This window comes from Pocillopora verrucosa, chromosome 6, assembly GCF_036669915.1.
Source record: "Pocillopora verrucosa isolate sample1 chromosome 6, ASM3666991v2, whole genome shotgun sequence".
Classification (NCBI taxonomy): Eukaryota; Metazoa; Cnidaria; class Anthozoa; order Scleractinia; family Pocilloporidae; genus Pocillopora; species Pocillopora verrucosa.
The window spans coordinates 19,513,040-19,534,355 of NC_089317.1; the positions used below are offsets into that span (position 1 = coordinate 19,513,040).

Sequence of the window (21,316 nt, forward strand, 5' to 3'; positions counted from 1 at the left end):
TTTTCAAAATTTTTTTAATGTTCTCTTGTTTATTATATCTGGTCTCAATACTGAATCTTTCCTGTCCTTTTTTTAGAGTCGTTTTGTAAACATTTGCCCTCTCACTTACAACCTCGACTGAAACAGATTCTTGTCATTTGTAGCCTCTTATAGATAGGAAACATCGATGTATATTTCTTTGAGAAGGAAAGTTGTACGACAATAAAATATTACGTCGATGTCTGGGCAATTATGTTTTACTTTTATTATGACCTTGCTGAGCTACCCGAGACATCGTGGGTGAATGTCAATTAGATGATTTATAATTGAATCACCTCCTCTTGTGGAGCAGGGTACGCATAAATATGTGGGATGCGGCAGGTTTTCTGTTGTACATGTGAGACAACTATTCTGTAGCACTAAACTCTAGCGTCATTCTTTCCAATGCTATAATAATTGTGCTATATCAGAAGCCACATGCAGTCTTTGTCTATTTTTTCAAAATGATAACGTTGTCTTTGGCCCATGCACTCAAGATGGTTTCGAACAAAAAAACAAGGAATAACCTTACCTGCTAAGTTTGTATATTTGTCCTGAATGTTTTCAATTTCCTGTCTATTTTGTTTTAGTGTGTGTGTGTGTGTGTGTGTGTGTGTATGTTTTAAATATTCCTCATGAAGGGTTTTTAATTAAAACCTTAGTGGTGCAGCTCAAAATGATGACATTGATTACTGCCGACTTCAGTTCAAATTTTGTGTCAACTACACTTTACTTCCTTTTTCAGTTCATGAACTGAATTGAATTCAATGAACTAGATCTTCAATTTTTTAATGTTACAACGTATGTTAAATGATAAAATTACAATTAATCTCCAATATCGTAAGGGTTTCCTGTATTGGTGTCGGAAAGAAAAGGAATGGAAATATTATATTATTTAAGTCATTTAATGTAAGTTATAAAAAGGGCAGGTTGACTACTTCGTATTCCTTCTTGGTGTTCTTATCTTAGAGGTTGAGTTTGATCACGTTCTTCCCGTGAGTTTGGTCACGTTTTCTTCGTTGTGATCGTGAGGTTGACATGGAACTCGTGATAAGCCATGTTCTTAAATAAGTTAATTTGTTAGTCCAGGAAGAGTAAATCTCCCTGGTAATAGGTCGCGTTCGACACCTTCGTCTTCCCAGAGGTAATTTAAGGGTAAACAGGTGATACGCCTCATGTTTCGCAACAAGAAGCAATTTGTGGGCGGTACTTGTAAGGCGCATACTCAGTGTGTGGGAACTATAATTCGTAGTCAAGCGTGATTCGCTAGTTAAGATGGTACGATGACGACACAAGTAGATTGACGGCTTAGGAATGTCATCTGCAGTGTCACCTTTATAAGCGGAGACTCTAGTTTTCCCTGTCATATTGGAGTTAGTCACCGTTGTAACAACTTGAGAAGAAAATAAATTAAAGAAGAGTCAACCAAACCAACAACGAGTGTTAGAGAATTTACTTCTAACACGTAGTTGCTCAATGGAATCGATTCCTGATGAGGTACTGACTTGGTTCTGGTGGGGTAAGTCGTGTCTGAACTCCCTTTATTTAAGCTGAAGGCAGTATTCTTGGGCACTTTAAATCCCTATATGCTGTATTTGCCTGAGTTCATGGAGCCCTCCCTCAAACCGTCAGACCTCTGCGACAGGCTTGTGGGTTTTCTACCATAGTATTACTTACTGATAATTTAACGTTCTCTTTTAACTCAGAAAGTAAGCGTAGAATGTTTCTTAATGCAGGCAAAAGCTTTCCGTTTTGGCTTCAGCTGCATCGAAGAGACAGTGACTGTGGTGCTTGAAACCACAATATTTACCTTGGCAAGGGTTCTTTCACTATTTGGTTATCTCATTGTCTGTTACAACGCAAACCCTTGGATGGCTTAGAATTCAACCCAGGCGAATTTTGTTGAGGCGTGTCTGTCTGTTTTAGATATTTCTTAGCGAGAAGGATTTTAACCAATAAACCCAGTGGTATAGCTAGAGATAAAATTGATATTTAAGAGCGAATGTCAGCATGCATCAAAAAAACAGCGATAAGTCACCCAAATTGGTTTTCCCTCCTACTTTTATATTTTGAAATGACTTATGCCAATTAGCGGTGGCGACAAGTAGGCGCACCATGTACATTTCATAGTCGCTATCAAGTAAATTTTACCGGAGTTTGAGTTCGTCTCAAGAAAGAACAACACAAATACACAAGGAAATTTTAACAGTAACTTTATGACCAACCTTTGGTCTTTTAAAAGCTTGAAGCTCAGTAGAAACCCTTGAATGGCTTAGAATTCAACCCAGGCGAATTTTGTTGAGGCGTGTCTATCTGTTTTAGATATTTCTTAGCGAGAAGGATTTTTATCAATTAACCCAGTGGTATAGCTAGAGATAAAATTGATATTTAAGAGCTAATGTCAGCATGCATTAAACAAACAGCGGCAAGTCACCCAAATTGGTTTTCCCTCCTACTTTTATTTTTTGTAATGACTTATGCCAATTAACGGTGGCGACAAGTAGGCGCACCATGTACATTTCATAGTCGCTATCAAGTAAATTTTACCGGACTTTGAGTTCGTCTCAAGAAAGAACAAAACAAATACACAAGGAAATTTTTACAGTAACTTTATAACCATCCTTTGGTGTTTTAAAAGCTTGAAGCTCAGTAGATTGTGTCATATCGGTCATTGTTAAAACTGTCTTTGTTTTGATGTAATATTCACGGTGAAAATTTGCATATTTGAGCGGTCGAACGAGAAAAGTCATTTCTCGAAAACTAAAATATATTTTCGCAAAAAAACTACACCACAATTATTAGAACATATTGGGCTACAAAATATGAAAGTAGGAGAGAAAACGAATTTTGGGCGACTTGCCACAATATTTCAAATTTGTTCGATGGATGCTGACATCCTCTCTTAATAACATCTCCATTTATTGACTTGCATGTTCCATTCCAGGTTGATTTAAACTGTACTCTAATACAATTTGTTTTAATTAATTCATTCTACCCTTAGGCTTTTGACTTCAGTGAATCAGCTCCTAAACTGTCATGCCACAATACGATTGGTTGATGGAAATGAACTCTGATGAGCTTTTTTCATTCTGAGGTCCGTTCATTTAATCTTCATACAAAATTTTTTACTATTTCTGAAGTCTAAGGTGAATTTCTGAGGTTTGTTCTTTATTGCGCTAACTAGGACTGAGTACACTAGACCCTCCAGCGAATTACGTCCCGCGCTAAAGGCTGCTAGGTTCTCTGCCACAAAATTAACGAGGGATAACTCTGGTAACAAAAGGAATGTCTCTCGGTAAAGAAGAAACACTGCCGATTTGGCACGAGTTGCAAGAAAGAAAAACAGTGACTGTGGTGTGTGAAACTGCTATATTTGCTTTGGTAATGGTTCTTTCTCTAGTTGGGAATCTCATGGTCTGCTATGCCGTACGAAGACAGCCAAGACTTCGTCGCCCAAACAACTACTTCATTATATCTTTGGCCTTGACTGATATTTCGCAAGCTTTGTTTACAATGCCGCTGTCAGTTGTCTTGTTGGCCACTGGAAAATGGCCTTTCGGAACTTTTCTGAGTCGTTTTGCAGCAATTTCCATGTTATCACTGACGTACATCTCGACGTTTACCATGGCATTGATGGCCTTAAACAGGTATTACAGGATAGTGAAGCCAGCGAAATACCAAACTCTTTTTACAAAGAAGTTCATAATTTCATCAGCTTCGGCGGTGTGGGCCGTAGTCATTGTTAATGCTGTTGTTTCTATATTTGCATTCGGTTTTCCCTCCTATGTGCACCCAGCTTTTGCAGTTCCTGTAATATGGTTTCCAATGCCAATATCACGACCGATCTTAGTATTTAACTCGTATTTGCCGTTTCCTGTTATCGTTTTCTGTTACTGGAAAATACACAGGGCCGTCAAGATGCACAATGCCAATGTTTCGTGGCAGAGTGCAAATGTAGAAGATGTACGAGTCAGCAAAATCCTATTTGTCACCGTTGTGGCCTTTCTCGGCCTGTGGTTGCCGGCTCAAACTCTGCTTGTTGTTTCCTTTCGTGTAACGATACCACGCCAGCTCGCACTTTTCGCGACTCTTCTGATTTTCTCATCCAGCTTCATAAATCCTTTCATATATGGTTTTATGAACAGCACGTTTAGGGATGAGTTCAAAAAATGCTTTGTCCTGTGGAAGAAGCAGTCAGTAGGTACAGAATATTGTCAGAGAGAAGCAGCTCCAGTTTAAAGTGCGCTTTAAAGATAGTTCCAGTTTTAAATCACGCCATAAAACTGATACCTCACTTTTGTAAAATATGAGGAGCCTGTGACTCGCATAAGCCTCTCAGTTTCCTTACGAGTTTGTTAAAAGAAAAAATTGGCATCTAGCAAGAATCTTCATTATGGGTGATTTTTGACTTATTTGAACGTGAAAATAAATGGAAATAATATATTAGCATAAGCTATTCAGTGAACATTGTAATAAGCCAGTTGATCATTTCTTATTCCTTTTGGCGGTCTTATCTTACAGGTAGAGTGTGGTCACCTTTTCCTTATTATGATCGTGAATTTGACATGGAGACAGAAAACGTAAACTGCGGTTTGCCGCTAGATATCAGTATATTTCCAATATGTTGCTGAAAGATGATTAATTACTAAGAAAATGACTCTACCTCATAAAAATTGATCCCGTGCAGGAATTTCCTGGCAAATAACCCTCCTTTATACTTTTACCTCCTTAATACTCTCGTTTTTAGGCTAAATCCATGTTGAGTTCCCGATCAGATAAATAGTTTTTAATTTTTAATTTAGCACGTTCGACACCTATTTTTCTCAGAGGTGAGTTAAAGTGCAAGCATGTAGTACTTTTCATCTTCCGCACTGAATTTGTAATCAGATAACTTATACGACTAGCACGTAGCTCTTTTAGGGGCGGTACCTTGGGTACGCCCTTTCTTTTCCGAATTTTGTGTATATTCTGCAGTTATGCAACAGCCTTGAAGGACTATTTTCTATTTTCTATAAATTTAAAGGCTTTCTTTTGGCTAGTAAGTTGATCAAAACGCGAATCAATTTTGTTGCTTAGAGATAACCCTTAACGTATAAAAATCAGATGATGACTAAGCCAATGTGGGACTATATGAATTATTACAAATCTATCGACACCATGATGTCTTGGAAAAAAATTATATATAAGGCTGATGTAAGTAGTAAACTTTTTCAAATAGGAATGTGGATGTATTTACTGTAATTGTCATTAACTGAGAACATGTATTTTAAATTTTTAGAGATAGAGAACTCTCCCTACTAAGAAGTGACTCGCGCGTCCACATCTCGGTTTTATGAAACGATTCACCGCAACACACAAGTATATCTCGAGTTAATATCCTCTGCGAGCTCTTTTGTGAACCGAGTTATCGAAAACAGCTTACGCTTTCGTGCAAAATCGAGAAAAAAACCTAATTTCGGGAAATAACTTTAAAGGCCACTGTATTCGACGAAAAAGTACACAAAAATAAAAGAACTTGATTAAAGCTATGACGTCTTTTGGAACAACAACACAAGAGGGGCCACTATTTTAACAACTTTTTAATTCAATTTTGTCTCACCCAAGAATTGAAAAGAGTTTTATATATTTATTTTAACTTTGGAGCTGGTTTCATAATTTTGTCATGAATATTTATTAGTCATGATCGAGATCCGTCGCCATAGTCTTTTTAAAAGTACAGCATTGAAAAGCGAGGTAAAGGCGAGTTTGTTTCGCTTTGAAAAGGCAAAAGCAGCACCTGTACGTGTCGCAACTAATGAAGAACATTCGAATGAGGTCTGATTAGCTTTTATATTCATATTCTCGATAATCCGGGCCCTTTCGTCTAGTCTCAACGAGTCTGGATAATCGAGGTTCGACTGTACAACTATAATATTATGCATAGTGAATTACTTTCTAAATATGAACTTGACTTTTACTTAAGAGTTTCATGTAATAAGAGATAGAAGCATTTAGTTTTTTATAAGAATTCAATTGATAGAACTTGGAAATGAAATAAGTTTATACAATAGATGAAAGTTCATTAAGGACAGCAAGAAAGTAGTTTTGAATTTTTTTCAAAATTTTTTTTAATGTTCTCTTGTTTATTATATCTGGTCTCAATACTGAATCTTTCCTGTCTATTTTGTAGAGTCGTTTTGTAAACATTTGCCCTCTCACTTACAACCTCGACTAAAACAGATTCTTGTCATTTGTAGCCTCTTATAGATAGGAAACATCGATGTACATTTCTTTGAGATGGAAAGTAGTACGACAATAAAATATTACGTCGATGTCTGGGCAATTATGCTTTACTTTTATTATGACCTTGCTGAGCTACCCAAGACATCGTGAGTGAATGTCAATCAGACAATTTATGATTGAATCCCCTTCTCTTGTGGAACAGGGTACGCATAAATATGTGGGATGCGGCAGGTTTTCTGTTGTACACATGAGACAACTATTCTGCAGCACTAACCTCTGGTGTCATTCTTTCCAATGCTATAATAATTGTGCTACATCAGAAGCCACATGCAGTCTTTGTCTGTCAGTCTTTCAAAATGATAACGTTGTCTATGGTCCATGCACTCCAGATGGTTTCGAACAAAAAAACAAGGAATAACCTTACCTGCCAAGTTTGTATATTTGTCTTAAATGATTTCAATTTCCTGTCTATTTTGTTTTAGTGTGTGTGTGTGTGTATGTTTTAAATATTCCTTATGAAGGGTTTTTAATTAAAACCTTAGCGGTGCAGCTCAAAATGATGACATTGATTACTGCCGACTTCAGTTCAAATTTTGTGTCAACTACACTTTACTTCCTTTTTCAGTTCATGAACTGAATTGAATTCAATAAACCAGATCTTCAATTTTTTAATGTTACGAGGTAGTTGCTCAATGGAATCGATTCCTGATGAGGTACTGACTTGGTTCTGGTGGGGTAAGTCGTGTCTGAACTCCCTTTATTTAAGCTGAAGGCAGTATTCCTGGGCACTTTAAATCCCTATATGCTGTATTTGCCTGAGTTCATCGAGCCCTCCCTCAAACCGTCAGACCTCTACGACAGGCTTGTGGGTTTTCTACCATAGTATTACTTACTGATAATTTAACGTTCTCTTTTAACTCAGAAAGTAAGTGTAGAATGTTTCTTAATGCAGGCAAAAGCTTTCCATTTTGGCTTCAGCTGCATCGAAGAGACAGTGACTGTGGTGCTTGAAACCACAATATTTACCTTGGCAAGGGTTCTTTCACTATTTGGTTATCTCATTGTCTGTTACGCCGCAAGCAGAAACCCTTGAATGGCTTAGAATTCAACCCAAGCGAATTTTGTTGAGGCGTGTCTGTCTGTTTTAGATATTTCTTCGCGAGAAGGATTTTAATCAATAAACCCAGTGGCATAGCTAGAGATAAAATTAATATTTAATAACATCTCCATTTATTGACTTACATGTTCCATTCCAGGTTGATTTAAACTGCACTCTAATACAATCTCTTTTTTATTAATTCATTCTACCTTTAGAATTTCAATGAATCAGCTCCTAAACTGTCATGCCACAATACGATGGAAATGAACTCTGATGACCTTTTTTTCATTCTGAGGACCGTTCATTTAATCTGTACGCAAAATTTGTTATTATTTCTGGGCCCAGTTGTTCGAAGGTTGATTAGTGCTAAACCAAGGTTGAATTTTAATCTGGATCGAAGTCCAGGGTGAATTTCTGAGGTTTACTCTTTTTTACGCTACCAGGACTGAGTACACTAAGCCCTCCAGCGAATTACGTCCCGTGCTAAAGGCTGCTAGGTTCTCTGCCACAAAAGTAACGAGGGATAACTCTGGTAACAATAGAAATGTCTCTCGGTAAAGAAGATGCACTTCCGATTTGGCACGAGTTGCAAGAAAGAAAAACAGTGACTGTGGTGTGTGAAACTGCTATATTTGCTTTGGTAATGGTTCTTTCTCTAGTTGGGAATCTCATGGTCTGCTATGCTGTACGAAGACAGCCAAGACTTCGTCGCCCAAACAACTACTTCATTATATCTTTGGCCTTGACTGATATTTCGCAAGCTTTGTTTACAATGCCGCTGTCAGTTGTCTTGTTGGCCACTGGAAAATGGCCTTTCGGAACTTTTCTGAGTCGTTTTGCAGCAATTTCCATGTTATCACTGACGTACATCTCGACGTTTACCATGGCACTGATGGCCTTAAACAGGTATTACAAGATAGTGAAGCCAGCGAAATACCAAACTCTTTTTACAAAGAAGTTCATCATCTCATCAGCTTCGGCGGTGTGGGCCGTAGTCATTGTTAATGCTGTTGTTTCTATATTTGCACTCGGTTTTCCCTCCTACGTGAACCCAGCTTTTGCAGTTCCTGTGATATGGTTTCCAATGCCAATATCACGACCGATCCTAGTATTTAACTCGTGTTTGCCGTTTCCTGTTATCGTTTTTTGTTACTGGAAAATACATAGGGCCGTGAAGATGCACAATGCAAATGTTTCGTGGCAGAGTGCAAATGTAGAAGATGTGCGAGTCAGCAAAATCCTATTTGTCACCGTTGCCACCTTTCTCGGCCTGTGGTTGCCGGCTCAAACTCTGATTGTTGTTTCCTTTCGTGTAACGATACCACGCCAGCTCGCACTTTTCGCGACTCTTCTGATTTTCTCATCCAGCTTCATAAATCCTTTCATATATGGTTTTATGAACAGCATTTTTAGGGATGAGTTCAAAAAATGCTTTGTCCTGTGGAAGAAGCAGTCAGTAGGTACAGAATCTTGTCAGAGAGAAGCAGCTCCAGTTTAAAGTGCGCTTTAAAGATAGTTCCAGTTTTAAATCACGCCATAAAACTGATACCTCACTTTTGTAAAATATGAGGAGCCTGTGGCTCGCATAAGCCTCTTAGTTTCCCGACGGATTTGTTAAAAGACAAGGTTGGTATATAGCAAGAATTTTCATTATGGGTGATTTTTGACTTATTTGAACATGAAAATAAATGGAAGTCATATATTAGCACAAGCAGTGAAAATTGTAATAAACCAGTTGATCATTTCATATTCCTTTTGGCAGTCTTACCTTACAGGTAGAGTTTGGGCACCTTTTTCCTTATTATGGCCGTGAATTTGACATGGAGACAGATGTTTTTGCATAAACTGCGGTTTGCGGCTAGATATCAGTGTGTTTTCATTATGTTGCTAAAAGATGATTAATCACTAAGAAAACGACTCTACCTTATAAAAATTAATCCCGTGCAGGAATTTCCTGGCAATAACCCTCCTTTATACTTTTACCTCCTTAAAATTCTCGTTTTTAGGCTAAATCCATGTTAAGTTCCCGATCAGGAAAATAGTTTTTAATTTTAATTTAGCACGTTCGACACCTCTTTTTCTTAGAGGTGACTTAAAGTGCAAGCATGTAGTACTTTTTATCTTCCGCACTGAATTTGTAATCAGATAACTTATACGACTAGCACGAAGCTCTTTTAGGGGCGGTACCTTGGGTACGCCCTTTCTTTTCCGAATTTTGTGTTTATTCTGCTATTATGCAACAGCCTTCAAGGACTATTTCCTCTTAAGATATCTTTTCAAGTATGATTTTAATTCTGTTAATAAGTTTATTATAATTTTTATACTGTCAATCTTGTTTTTGTTTTGCCCGAACTTGACCGTAAGACCAAGAAATTTAAGTTAGAAAGACATTTCGTGAAGCATAAACATCGCGAAGGTATCTACTTAGTATGCGAACTCCGCGTAGCTTAGTGTGATTCGCAAGTGAAGTTTAAAAGCATGACGAAGGGTAGAGATTGACAGCTCAGAAAGTGTCACCTTTATAAGCGGTGACCCACACTTTCCTAGAGAGATCAGAGCTAGTCCCCGTTGTAATAACCTGAGTAGTAAGAGTGAGTAAAGAAAAAGACAACAAAACAACTAGTGTTGGGAAATTACTTCTAACAGGCTTCCTCAACTCATGATAAATCTTAGCTGTAACATATTAATATATGTGTGATTCCTTTCTTATTTCTACTGATGTATCATAAGTACAAAATGGCAAAATAAACAAAAAACAAAAACAAAAAGTACACTTTCGTATTCACTTGAAATATCTCAGATAATGTTGAAACTGTTATTGATGGCAGCATCCAAGAAGTCGGACCTTGGCGTGTCAATACTTACGAATTTATTTTAAAATTCCTTTCCTCGTACTTACTGCTAATAATAACGACCGTTGTTCAACTGTTTTTCCTTAGGGACTTAGTTCAAATTTGTAGTATATTTCTGTGATGGGTGGTACTACTGGTGTTTACTTCGAGCCTTTCGAAAGGTCTGAATCAAATCGGTAAGGTACAGCTGAACTGACTAATGGCACCTGACCCTCTCCGCCGTATTTTCTTTAAGGGCCGTTAGATGCATCTCAACGACAAAAGTCCTTTTATGTACGAAATTTAAAGGCTTTCTTTTGGCTAGTAAGTTGATCAAAATGCGAATCAATTTTGTTGCTTAGAGATAACCCTTAACGTATAAAAATCAGATGATGGCTAAGCCAATGTGGGACTATATGAGTTATTACAAATCTATCGACACCATGATGTCTTGGAAAAAAGTTATATATAAGGCTGATGTAAGTACTAGACTTTTTCAAATAGGGATGTGGATGTATTTACTGTAATTGTCATTAAGTGAGTACATGTATTTTAAATTTTTAGAGATAGAGAACTCTCCCTAATAAGAAGTGACTCGCGCGTCCACATCTCGGTTTTATGAAACGATTCACCGCAAGACACAAGTATATCTCGAGTTAATATCCTCTGCGAGCTCTTTTGTGAACCGAGTTATCGAAAACAGCTTACGCTTTCGTGCAAAATCGAGAAAAAACCTAATTTCGGGAAATAACTTTAAAGGCCATTGTATTCGACGAAAAAGACGGTAAAACACAAAAATAAAAGAACTCTATGACGTCTTTTGGAACAACAACACAAGAGGAGTCACTATTTCAACAACTTTTTAATTCAATTTTGTCTCACCCAAAGAATTGAAAAGAGTCTTATATATTTATTTTGACTTTGGAGTTGGTTTCTTAGCTTTTAAAGTCCGCTGTACGTGTTGTCATCGCGGGATGACAGTTCAAAATACCGGCAAATTTGACTAAAAGGAGTTTGATCTCACGAATTAGCGACTCACGTTCTTGAAAACGTCAAGAAATAGTAATTTTATATTTTCAAGAAAAACCACGAAGTTTTGCTTAAAACAATAAAATCAATATTTGATAAGTTTCAATTGATCTTACTGAGATGTGCCAGTCTAAATTTATATTAATTGCACAATTTCTTCAATACCAAACCATTTCCCGTTACGCCATTGAATTCATCGAACCAGCTCTTCCAATTAAAAGGCCTCCGTATGATTATTTGGTAGAATAGAATTCTAATGAGATACTGATTTGATTTTGGAGCCCTTTCATTTGATTGGTGTCTTAAGCTTCCGTTCATTTTAGCTTCGTCCATTTGTCAGTATATCTGAGCACATATATTTCTACATATGCTTCACTGAACTCAGTTCACCAAGCCTTCCCACGAACCTGAAAATATCTTTCAAAAGGCTGTTACAGAAAAAAAACAACAACAAATTACTGTACTGTCTCTGATTACAAAAAGAAATCAAAGAGAGTAGAATGAATCACAGTATAGTTTGGCAACAGATGCAAGAAAGAAACACAGCGACTGTTGTGTTTGAGACTGTCATATTTACCCTTACAATGATTCTTTCTCTATTTGGGAATCTTATGGTGTGCTATGCCGTACGAAGAAACCCAAGGCTTCGTAGCTCAAGTAACTACTACATCATTTCCTTGGCCCTAACAGATATTTCAATAGCTTTGTTTACAATGCCGCTGTCAGTTGTGTTGTTGGCTACTGGAAAATGGCCTTTTGGAACTTTTCTGAGTCGTTTTGCAACCATTTCCACGTTATCATTGACGAACATCTCGACATCCACCATGGCACTGATGGCCTTAAACAGGTATTACAAGATAGTGAAGCCAGCAAAATACCAAACTATTTTTACGAAGAAGTTTATCATCTCCACAGCATTAGGTGTGTGGGCTGCATTCGTTTCTCTTGCTCTTCTCTCTGTGCTCGCATTTGGTTCGAGAAATGATATGATTCCAGCTTTTGAAGTTCCTGGGACAACATTTCCAATTCCAGTTGCTAAACTAACTGCGGTTGTTATTTTCTATTCACCGTATGCTGTCATCATTTTCTGTTACTGGAAGGTTTACAAGACTGTGAAGATACACAATGCAAATGTTTCGTGGCAGAGTGCAAATGTACAAGATGTTCGAGTCTACAAAATTCTGCTTGTCACTGTTGTCGGCTTTCTCAGCCTCTGGTTGCCGTCTCAAACTATCTTTCTTATGTCTTTTTATATAGCGTTACCACGCCAGCTTAAACTTTTTGCGACTTTTCTTATTTACTCATCCAGTTTCATAAATCCGTTCATTTATGGTTTTATGAACCGTTCATTCAGAAATGAATTCAAAAACTTCTTGATTCTGAAAAAGAAGCACTCGATAGGCTCGGAAGCAAGTCCTACGAAACCAGAAAACATTGTTCAGATTATTAATTAGCGCTATATGATGATTCGGGACTTACTCTTGGAATGACTACATGTCACAATTGATTTTAATAACGGTCGAAATTTTGCTGCCGTTCTAGCTACTAACTTCCCTTGAGGAGTATGTTCAAATTGAAAGTATGATTCTTTGCTTGTTTCAACGGTGATTATGCGTACCTTTGAAAAAGCTTAAATCGAATGTGGTACAGATCCTACGAAAAGTTTAACACTCCGTCGTATCCCCTTCAAGACTGCTAGAATTATATCTAGTTGCCTCCGTATGTTTCCGAACTGTAGTATAACCTGTTTATAAAGGTATCTACTCGATCAATTGACTGAACTTCGCATGAAGAAGGGCGCTTAGAGATGAATTACTGTAATCTCCCTTTTATCTAATAAATTTCTATCTCTTGGTCATGTTTTCACTTATTTGTGTGTCCGCTGGAACGATTACTTTGACTCCATTCCAGAGTGTTGTAGTTTTCTGCATTTTCATTTTAATTCCTTAAAACCCCTCCTTGAATCTTGGTCACTGATCGGAGATGTACAAAATATAACTGATACCCTTTTACTTATCAAAGCCTATATTAAATTTGATGTTTAAAAGAAATACTTCGAGTGTAAATATTTTGTAATGACTAAAGCAAAGTGGGACTCCATGAATCATGGCGTATCCTTGAGCAGAATTATATACATAAACGCCTCAATACATTTAATAATTTTCATTGCTTAAATATAAATAGATGCAGCCCCCATTGATACATATTTTTCCTAGATAGGTGAGAATCTCGTTTCAACATTTTCTTTTACTGAGAGATTTTAATGGAGCACAAGAAAGTTTCGAGACATGTCCTTAGGGAATGTTACGTAAGATTTATATCATGCCAGTTGCTAATTCATGTTACGTAATACGGCATGAGAACTGACCTGTTTTAAAACAGCCAACCCGTTCTCAGTAGCCTCGGTGCAATACCAAATCACAAACATACTCAAAGGTAATGCTTTCTTACAAAGATCAATAATTAAAAATTAAAGTAAGAAAATAAATATAAAGTTTTATCACGAGAGGTGTAAGCAAAGCTATTGTTTGAGAAATGGCTTTACTTTTTATGGTTTATTTAAGATTGGAATTAACAAAAGCGCAAGAGGAATTACTATTTTAATTACTTTTTCAATTTTGCGTCATATTGGTTAGTTCAAAGGAGTATGTTTTTTTCTATATGTACCCTTAATAATTGAGTTCTACGATATAGATGAATTATTCAAGAGTTGTCGTCACAGTTAGTCAGATCAAAATACAATGTTGAAAGAGGGAACTCTATCCTGAGCGACCCTCAATACTGAAAACGCTGAAAAAGAAGAATAATTTAACCTCCTAAATGTTTACATGTGTTTCATATGGTGCCGATTTCGCTTTAGGGGTTTTCTGTCAAAGTATAAAATGTACTTATTGTGATAATTTCACATGTAGAATTATTAATTAACCTAACTGTGCAGCTTGAAAAACTAGAATTAGTTTTTAATAATATGGTATTCCTTTTGATTTTCTTTAATAAACAGTTCCATGTAAACTGTTTCTAGAATACAATTTATTTATGAGGAATATTGCCATGTATAGAATTTCGAAAATGAACCAGCTCCTGCTATCACAAAGAGATTTGTTGGTGGCCCGGAATCACCGTCATTCAGATGAGTAACTCGCCCCCTTTCGCTTTTTGTTAGTCTTTAATTTATTATATCGGCATACAAAACCATCCGTTTATTTTAACCTTCAAAGTGAAATTTTCCTTCGCCCTCCTATTCCCAGCCAGTTTTCCCACAGAATTTACCTTTTTTACCAGGAGCCGGCCTTAATGTTAAGGGCTTTCAGCAGTCACGCTATAAAAGACCTACACTTACTTGTTCGTTTTCTGGTCTTGAAGGAAATTCCATATAATGTCTCACAAACAAAGCGACACTCTTGAGCTTTGGAGCGAGTTAAGGGAAAGAAACACAGTGACTGTGGTTTTTGAAACCTTCCTATTTACCTTGGCGATGATTCTTTCTTTATTTGGGAATCTCATGGTCTGCTATGCCGTACGCAGAAACCCAGGACTTTGTCGGCGTCCAAGCAACTACTACATCATTTCTTTGGCCCTGACTGATATTTCGCTTGCTTTATCTACAATGCCGTGGTCAGTTATCCTGCTGGCTACTGGAAAATGGCCTTTTGGAACGTTTCTCACATATTTCGCAACCATTTCCAAGTTATCACTAACCAACATCTCAGCATGGACCATGTTATTGATGGCTTTGAATAGGTACTACAAAATTGTAAAGCCAACGAAATACCAATCTGTTTTCACAAAGAAGTTCATTGTTTCTTCAGCCTTAGCGGTGTGGGCTACATTCATTGTTGTCTCTCTTCTCTTTATTGTCACGTCTCGTTTTTCCAACCATGTGTGCCCGGCTTTTGCACTGCCTTTGACAACTTATGAAATGCCAATTTCTCTACCAACTTTGATATTTATTACGTTTTTGCCTTATCCTCTCTTTATTTTCTGGTATTGGAAAGTTTACCGGGCCGTCAAAATGCACAACGCAAATATTTCATGGCAGAATGCAAATGTAGAGGATGTTCGAGTCGCGAAAATCCTGTTTATTACCGTCGTCGGTTTTGTCAGCCTCTGGTTGCCGGCTCAAATCATCTACCTGGTCTCCTATCATAGGAGGCTACCACGTCAGCTCACATTTCTCGCGACTCTTTTTATTTTCTCGTCTAGTTTCATAAATCCTTTCATCTATGGTTTTATGAACCGTTCATTCAGAAATGAATTCAAAAAGTGCTTGATCCTGAAAACGAAGCAGTCAGTGGACATGGAACTCAGTCACAGAAAACCCGGTCCAGTGTAACGGACGAGTCCTCCTTGAGTTGATGAAATTTAACAAGAAAATATCGCTAAGATTTATTTGTACCATCCAAGATTTGGTATCTTATTGTGGAATTACAGAGTAACTACCACAAAATTTCCTTATCCTAATTTCTAAAATTCTAAAACTCCTACCTAAGGGATAGGTTAAAATTCAAAGTACGTTTCCTTGGGGTCTGAAAGCGGTAACATCTCTCTTAATCTTTTTTGGTTGGTATTTGATGCTCTCTCTCTCTCGTATTTACTTACGGAGGCTACCAAAAATTGTATCTGGCTGCATATTTGGAGTGGGCCCATGTTTGGTTCAAGTCTAAACCCCCTTACAAAGGGAAACCCTCGGGCGTAATTGAGTGGTTCGTGGAGAAATTAAAAGTGACCGCGTTTAAAGATAAATTATTGCATCTTTGCCAAACATTTCATGGACTAAAATTTTTTGGTCATGTTTTGTTCTTATGTCTGCCGTTGCCGCGTTCGCTTTTCCTTCTTTAAGTAAACAAAAGTTTAAAGTATATTTTTGACTTAGAGTGAGTCAGTTTTAATACCTAAACCAGTATTCAAAGAGAAAGCCTTTTGTAATGACTAAGGCAGCGTAGGATCCTTAGATTCATGGTATAGCTAAAATCTAAAAAATTAAAATCTGTAAGGGAGGATTATCAGTCTGATAAAAGCAACATTTAGTATTTACAGGAACAAGGGCGTATATCTGTGCGTTGTAACTTTCACTGATTAGGAAACTGTGTTTAAGTTTCCAAAAGTGTGTTTTATATCTTGGCAAGGAGAAAATAATATATTAAATTAACCCATATTAAGGAAGTTGAGAAGGAAATTCGCTAAGACAAAATAAGTTTAACTCAAAACAGAGACTTGCGGGAAACTTCTATATAAGGTTTAAAAACATATTACTTCCAGGTATTAATTAAGGTGTTTTCCTTATTTCCTGTTAGGAACAATACCACATACAAAATTTCCATTTAAATTACTACGTAGATATAAATTAATATTTGGTAGAGCTGTATGTGTATTCCTGAAAGAAAAAAAATTGACAGCGTTAAGACGTGATGAGTTCTAATGTACACCCACTCTAAGTGTACGTCTGTTTATTACATCGTAGAGGAAACAATTCATCAGCTTAAAAGGTAACACTGACTGCAATTTTCAAAGAGAACAATGAGTGACGATGACTATTTGCATTGTGCTCAAAGGATAAAGTAAGATAGCAATATAGCAAGAGAGCTGATAACAACACGCTTTTAGGTTCTAAGCTGATGTGGAGGATGTTTATTTATTGATGACACTATTAATATTGACCTAAGTTTTGGAGCAGATGTTTTGTGCAACTCTGACTTTCGTTAAATTAATGCGCTTATCGAAACGTTATTTCATCCTGACAGTCGAAGCAAACAGCTCGGGTGAAATACTTGAAATCGGATCGCACTTCCCACGAAGACGTTTTGAAGGCGCGAATTGATACATACCAATCACTCGTCAAAGCTGAAAAGTCTGTTTCTGACGCTTACCAGAGTTTCAACCACCCGCAAGAAAAAGATAAGCGAAAGGAAGGAGCTAGACAAGTGAACATGGAGCATAGGAACACAGCAACGGTGCTATTTGAGACTGGGTTAGTTACTTTGGTGATGGTTCTTTCCTTTCTCGGAAATCTCATGGTTTGCCATGCTATACGCAGAAACCCAAGACTTCGTTGTCCGAGCAACTACTACCTCATTTCTTTGGCGCTGACCGACATTTTCCAAGCTGTGCTGGTAATGCCGCTATCTGTTTTCCTATTAGCTATGGGAAGGTGGCCATTTGGAACCCCAATGTGCTACGTCTCTGCGATTACAAAGTTGTCTTTGTCGAAAACTTCAGTATTGACGATGGCGCTGATGGCGTTGAACAGATATTACAAGATAGTGAGGCCAGCGAGCTACCAAAGTGTTTTTACAAAGAGGTTTATTGTTATAACTGCATCAGCAGCGTGGGTAACGATGGTTTTGATGTCTCTCATCTTCGCCTTTGCTTCCGATTCCCGCCCTCAGGAAGACTTGAGTTTCGCAGTTTGTAGAGTAAGTTTTGGACAGTTTGTATCTGTTGTGGTAATTATAATGTACTTGCCCTATTTTGTTATCGGGTTTTGTTACTGGAAGATTTACCGCGTCGTGAGGATGCATAATGCCAATATTTCGTGGCAGAGTGCCAATGTCGAGCATGTTAAAATTACTAAAACACTTCTCGTAACTATTGTTGGTTTCGCCATTCTTTGGGTGCCTGCTCATACTGTATTTGTAGCGTTTCTTTTCGAGTTATACGTGCCTCATCAGCTTAGATTTATGGTCACCTTTTTTGTCTTTACATCTAGTTGCGTAAATCCTTTCATTTATGGTTTCATGAATCGGGCATTTAGGCACGAATTCAAGAAACTCTTGACAACAAGAAATAGTCATTCGATTGCCTCAGATACTGGTTCAGCTCAAAATTAAGCTCACCGGTCATTTTCTCTAAAAAGAATAAGATTAATTGAAATTTGAAAAAAAAAACCGGCTTAAGTGTGTTAAGATGCCCCAGGAATTGGCGGCTTTTGATGTGTTGCGGATATACACGCAATACAACAATGGCTATCAATTGATATTAGGAAACTTTATGAATAGTGGCAAAATATTTACCTAGAATGTACATACAGGTGAAAGTCTCTCGCTAGTTTCGGAAAGGAAAATTATTAGGAAATTATTTTAAGGTGATTTCGGTGATCATGTTTACGTTTATTTAAAAGGTGCGTGAGAGTATATGCGCCATCAGATTTTCAGAAACTTTGTAAATGCCAAATTATCGATAAAATTTCTTCAAAAACAGGCGGTCTAGTCAATTCATAATGGATTCGTTTAAAATTATATCGATTGTCTTCTAAAGAAAATATTTAGACTGACTGTAAAAGCAAAGTTTCCGCGGATATTTCTAATGAAATCTTCGATTGTTGAAGTCACACAAAACTTGTGATTCCGACAGAGATTTGGAGCAAAATATTAACCATGATACGCTCTCTTCAAATTCTTCCTCCTCTTGCTTCCCTCCTCAAACAAGTGGAGATGGTCCTTATAAAATTTCGCAATTAATCGCTCGCATAATGATAATAATACGGGGGAAAAAACATCTAAAGGCAAAGTTTTATGAAAACCTCAGGATAGGTTGCAGTGAGGAGGATCAAAAAACGGTTCGATAGAAAACTATGGAAACACATCCTTATCTTAAGGAAAAATCAACAAATACTGTACGAGTCAATTTCTAAAAAATAAAGCCATTGTATGTGTTATTTTGCTTTATGACATGTAAATATACCAGAAATCGTCTACCGGATTTTACTTATTTCCTTTCTGTGTATGGAGCGTGAGAATCATATTTGAATATTATACAATCTTTTTTGGGTCGCTGCCACAAGCATCGCTTTTTTTCGTCTCCCGTTCCTACTAAGGACCTTTTATATAGACAGGACTGCTAGATTTTAAAGGCTATTATCTCTGTAGATAATCATCCGCTAGGCTCGTATTTACCACCAACAAAGGAGAATAAATCAGTACAATCTACATAAGAAACAGTGTCCCCCCCCAGGTTAATACCAAACGATGTAAATAGATTGATTTTTAAACGCAAGATGATATAGTTTCTACGTAGTATTTTGTCACCCATTTGTAGTTTAGCTAGTTTAATTTTTAGGGTAAATTTTTATTGAGTGTACAGGCGACTACAATGTAGTACAAAGTACTCTTATCTTTTGGCAATGAAGACTATTATCATTATCATATTATCATTATCAGGGTTAATCATAATATATAGCGTTATTTGCGCATAAGGGGGTCACTGTAAGACTATTCAGTAAGTCACTATAGCTGTAATTACACATTATACTAACCTAACTGTGCAGAAAGTTCCACTTTAAACTATGACAATATGAATAAACATGCTGTACCAAGATCGAATAAGTAGATGAATGTTGATTGTTAAGACAGTGACGTTTAACTGCTATTCAAAAAAATAATGCAGCAATTCAATTGGTTTTAACGCTGTACCAAGATCGAATAAGCAGACGAATGTAGACATATGTTGATTGTTAAGACCGTGACCTGAATGTAAAATAAAAATATACAGATCATATTTAAAATAGTTTCTCTGATTCTTGATTTGCCCCTGGAGTTCCCAAACAGTCCAACCTGTATTATGAGGTCACCCAAGGGGAATGGCAGGATAAGCATATATATTAGGGCTTTTTTTTCCCTAAGTTTTCTGCTAAGTAGTAGGGAAAAAAAAGTGACACACGCATTGCGCCTTTGCACCATTTTCTTTTACTGCTGAACTCAACTAAAGATTTCCATGCGGGAGTGACTGCCACCTTTTTTTGTGCTATTGAATTCTTTTTAAAATTTTAATTGGAATTTGCTGTTACCGTCAGCTGGTTCGTATATTTTTTAAAGTTATTAACTGCTATTCGAAAAAAATGCAGAAATTCAATCGGTTTTAACAGAGAAAGGGGAAAATTGTGATGATGATATTATTTTTTAGAGTTCTGAAAAAATTCTGGATTTTTGTTTTTAATTTACTTAGTTAAACAATTCTTAGTTTTTATCCATCAACATTGTACATAGTTTTTACATTTTTCTAATGGTTTATCTGTTATAGTAATTTTTTCTTAAATTCTTAATTTTAAGTTGCCCAAGGCACCCTTTTATAACAGCTTCGGCTGACGGGTTTACCCTGTGTAAATATGTTATTATGTTATTAATATTATTTTTTTATTATTTATTATTATTATTATTATTATTATTATTGTTATTGTTATTACTATTATTATCATTATTATTGTTATGTACATCTATTTTTTCTGTTTCAGCGCAGTTTTCGTCTTACCGAGGACGGCAAAAGTCATTACTTTACCAAGTCAACGCAATCATTCAAGCACACTCATTCTATCTCAAATTGTATTAACAACTAATTTTATTTAGAGTAGTGCCGATCTAATAGGCGACGAATTCTACTACAAGATGGCGTAGTTTACAGGATTCCCTGTGAATGCAGCAAGGCGTACATCGGGGAGACTGGAAGACCTATGCAAGACAGAATTAAGGAGCACGATCGAGACATCCAACTCGCCCGTACCGAGACCTCCGCCGTTTCAGAGCATGCCCACAACACCGGAAACAAGCCACTCTGGAACTAAGTAAAGTTTATTGATCGTGACCCTTATTACAACACGCGCAGGGTCAAAGAGGCAATTCATATAAGACTTCATTCTAACAACATCAACAGAGATAGGGGAATAGAAATTCCAGAAGCGTGGATGCCCACGACCAAAAAACACAACAACAGGAGAGCCGTGCGACAGCGGACCGCCGAGGGAGCAAATCACTGAGTGAAACAGCAAGGATCAAAATGCACCAATCAGAGCTGTTGAAAAACAACTAATCACAGCAGAGCATCATGCTTTATAAGATCACGCATGACCAGTCGACCTCATCGCCTGAAGAAGACTAGCAGTATGCAGTCGAAACGTCGCGATCTACATCACACGAGACTACATCGTGAGACAAACGAAAAAACTTAGCTTTTAATTTATAATTCTACTACTTTTTTCTATTAATGGAAATAAAGGGATCGTCCTCTCTTGATCGACGTGATCATGCGCACTTCTGATACAATCCCCTCTATAAAGATCAGTTTTAAAAAAGCATGTTTTTGATAATGTTCTTGTGGTTATTACATGTAGAAACTAAGTTTTTTACAA

The 21,316-nt window shown here is 37.0% G+C and overlaps 5 protein-coding genes across 6 annotated transcripts; all 5 read left to right on the top strand.

The window, feature by feature from the left end:
* Positions 1-1,326: 1,326 nt before the first annotated feature.
* On the top strand, positions 1,327-4,544 carry LOC131793224 (neuropeptide FF receptor 2-like). Of its 2 annotated transcripts, none has more exons than XM_066169033.1 (2): positions 1,327-1,537; positions 3,020-4,544. In XM_066169033.1, the coding sequence occupies exon 2, from the start codon at positions 3,304-3,306 to the stop codon at positions 4,255-4,257; it is 954 nt and encodes a 317-aa protein (XP_066025130.1). In that variant the 5' UTR covers positions 1,327-1,537; positions 3,020-3,303; the 3' UTR covers positions 4,258-4,544. The 2 variants fall into 2 exon arrangements, with proteins under 2 accessions (XP_066025130.1, XP_058966626.2); XM_059110643.2 differs by having other exon boundaries at positions 1,511-1,537; positions 3,203-4,544.
* A 3,293-nt stretch (positions 4,545-7,837) lies between these two features.
* LOC131794239 (somatostatin receptor type 5-like) lies at positions 7,838-8,990 on the top strand. The gene has a single exon (XM_059111752.2). It carries the CDS (start codon positions 7,884-7,886, stop codon positions 8,835-8,837), a length of 954 nt encoding a protein of 317 aa, XP_058967735.2. The 5' UTR covers positions 7,838-7,883; the 3' UTR covers positions 8,838-8,990.
* Positions 8,991-12,023: 3,033 nt separating this feature from the next.
* LOC131793205 (somatostatin receptor type 5-like) lies at positions 12,024-12,783 on the top strand. The gene has a single exon (XM_059110619.2). The coding sequence runs from the start codon at positions 12,024-12,026 to the stop codon at positions 12,651-12,653; it is 630 nt and encodes a 209-aa protein (XP_058966602.2). The 3' UTR covers positions 12,654-12,783.
* Positions 12,784-14,493: 1,710 nt separating this feature from the next.
* Positions 14,494-15,532, top strand: LOC131793197 (neuropeptide Y receptor type 4-like). Its single transcript, XM_059110607.2, has one exon. It carries the CDS (start codon positions 14,576-14,578, stop codon positions 15,530-15,532), a length of 957 nt encoding a protein of 318 aa, XP_058966590.1. The 5' UTR covers positions 14,494-14,575.
* Positions 15,533-16,937: 1,405 nt separating this feature from the next.
* Positions 16,938-19,292, top strand: LOC131793188 (histamine H2 receptor-like; the record flags this gene model as incomplete). Its single annotated transcript, XM_059110597.2, has 1 exon — positions 16,938-19,292. A coding segment is annotated over one exon (1,089 nt), but the record flags the coding sequence as incomplete, so codon positions are not given.
* Between the last annotated feature and the right edge of the window lie 2,024 nt (positions 19,293-21,316).

Coding starts and splice junctions, on each gene's coding strand:
- LOC131793205 (XM_059110619.2), top strand. CDS start 12,024: ATGGCACTGATGGCCTTAAACAGGTATTACAAGATAGTGAAGCCAGCA.
- LOC131794239 (XM_059111752.2), top strand. CDS start 7,884: ATGTCTCTCGGTAAAGAAGATGCACTTCCGATTTGGCACGAGTTGCAA.
- LOC131793224 (XM_066169033.1), top strand. CDS start 3,304: ATGTCTCTCGGTAAAGAAGAAACACTGCCGATTTGGCACGAGTTGCAA.
- LOC131793197 (XM_059110607.2), top strand. CDS start 14,576: ATGTCTCACAAACAAAGCGACACTCTTGAGCTTTGGAGCGAGTTAAGG.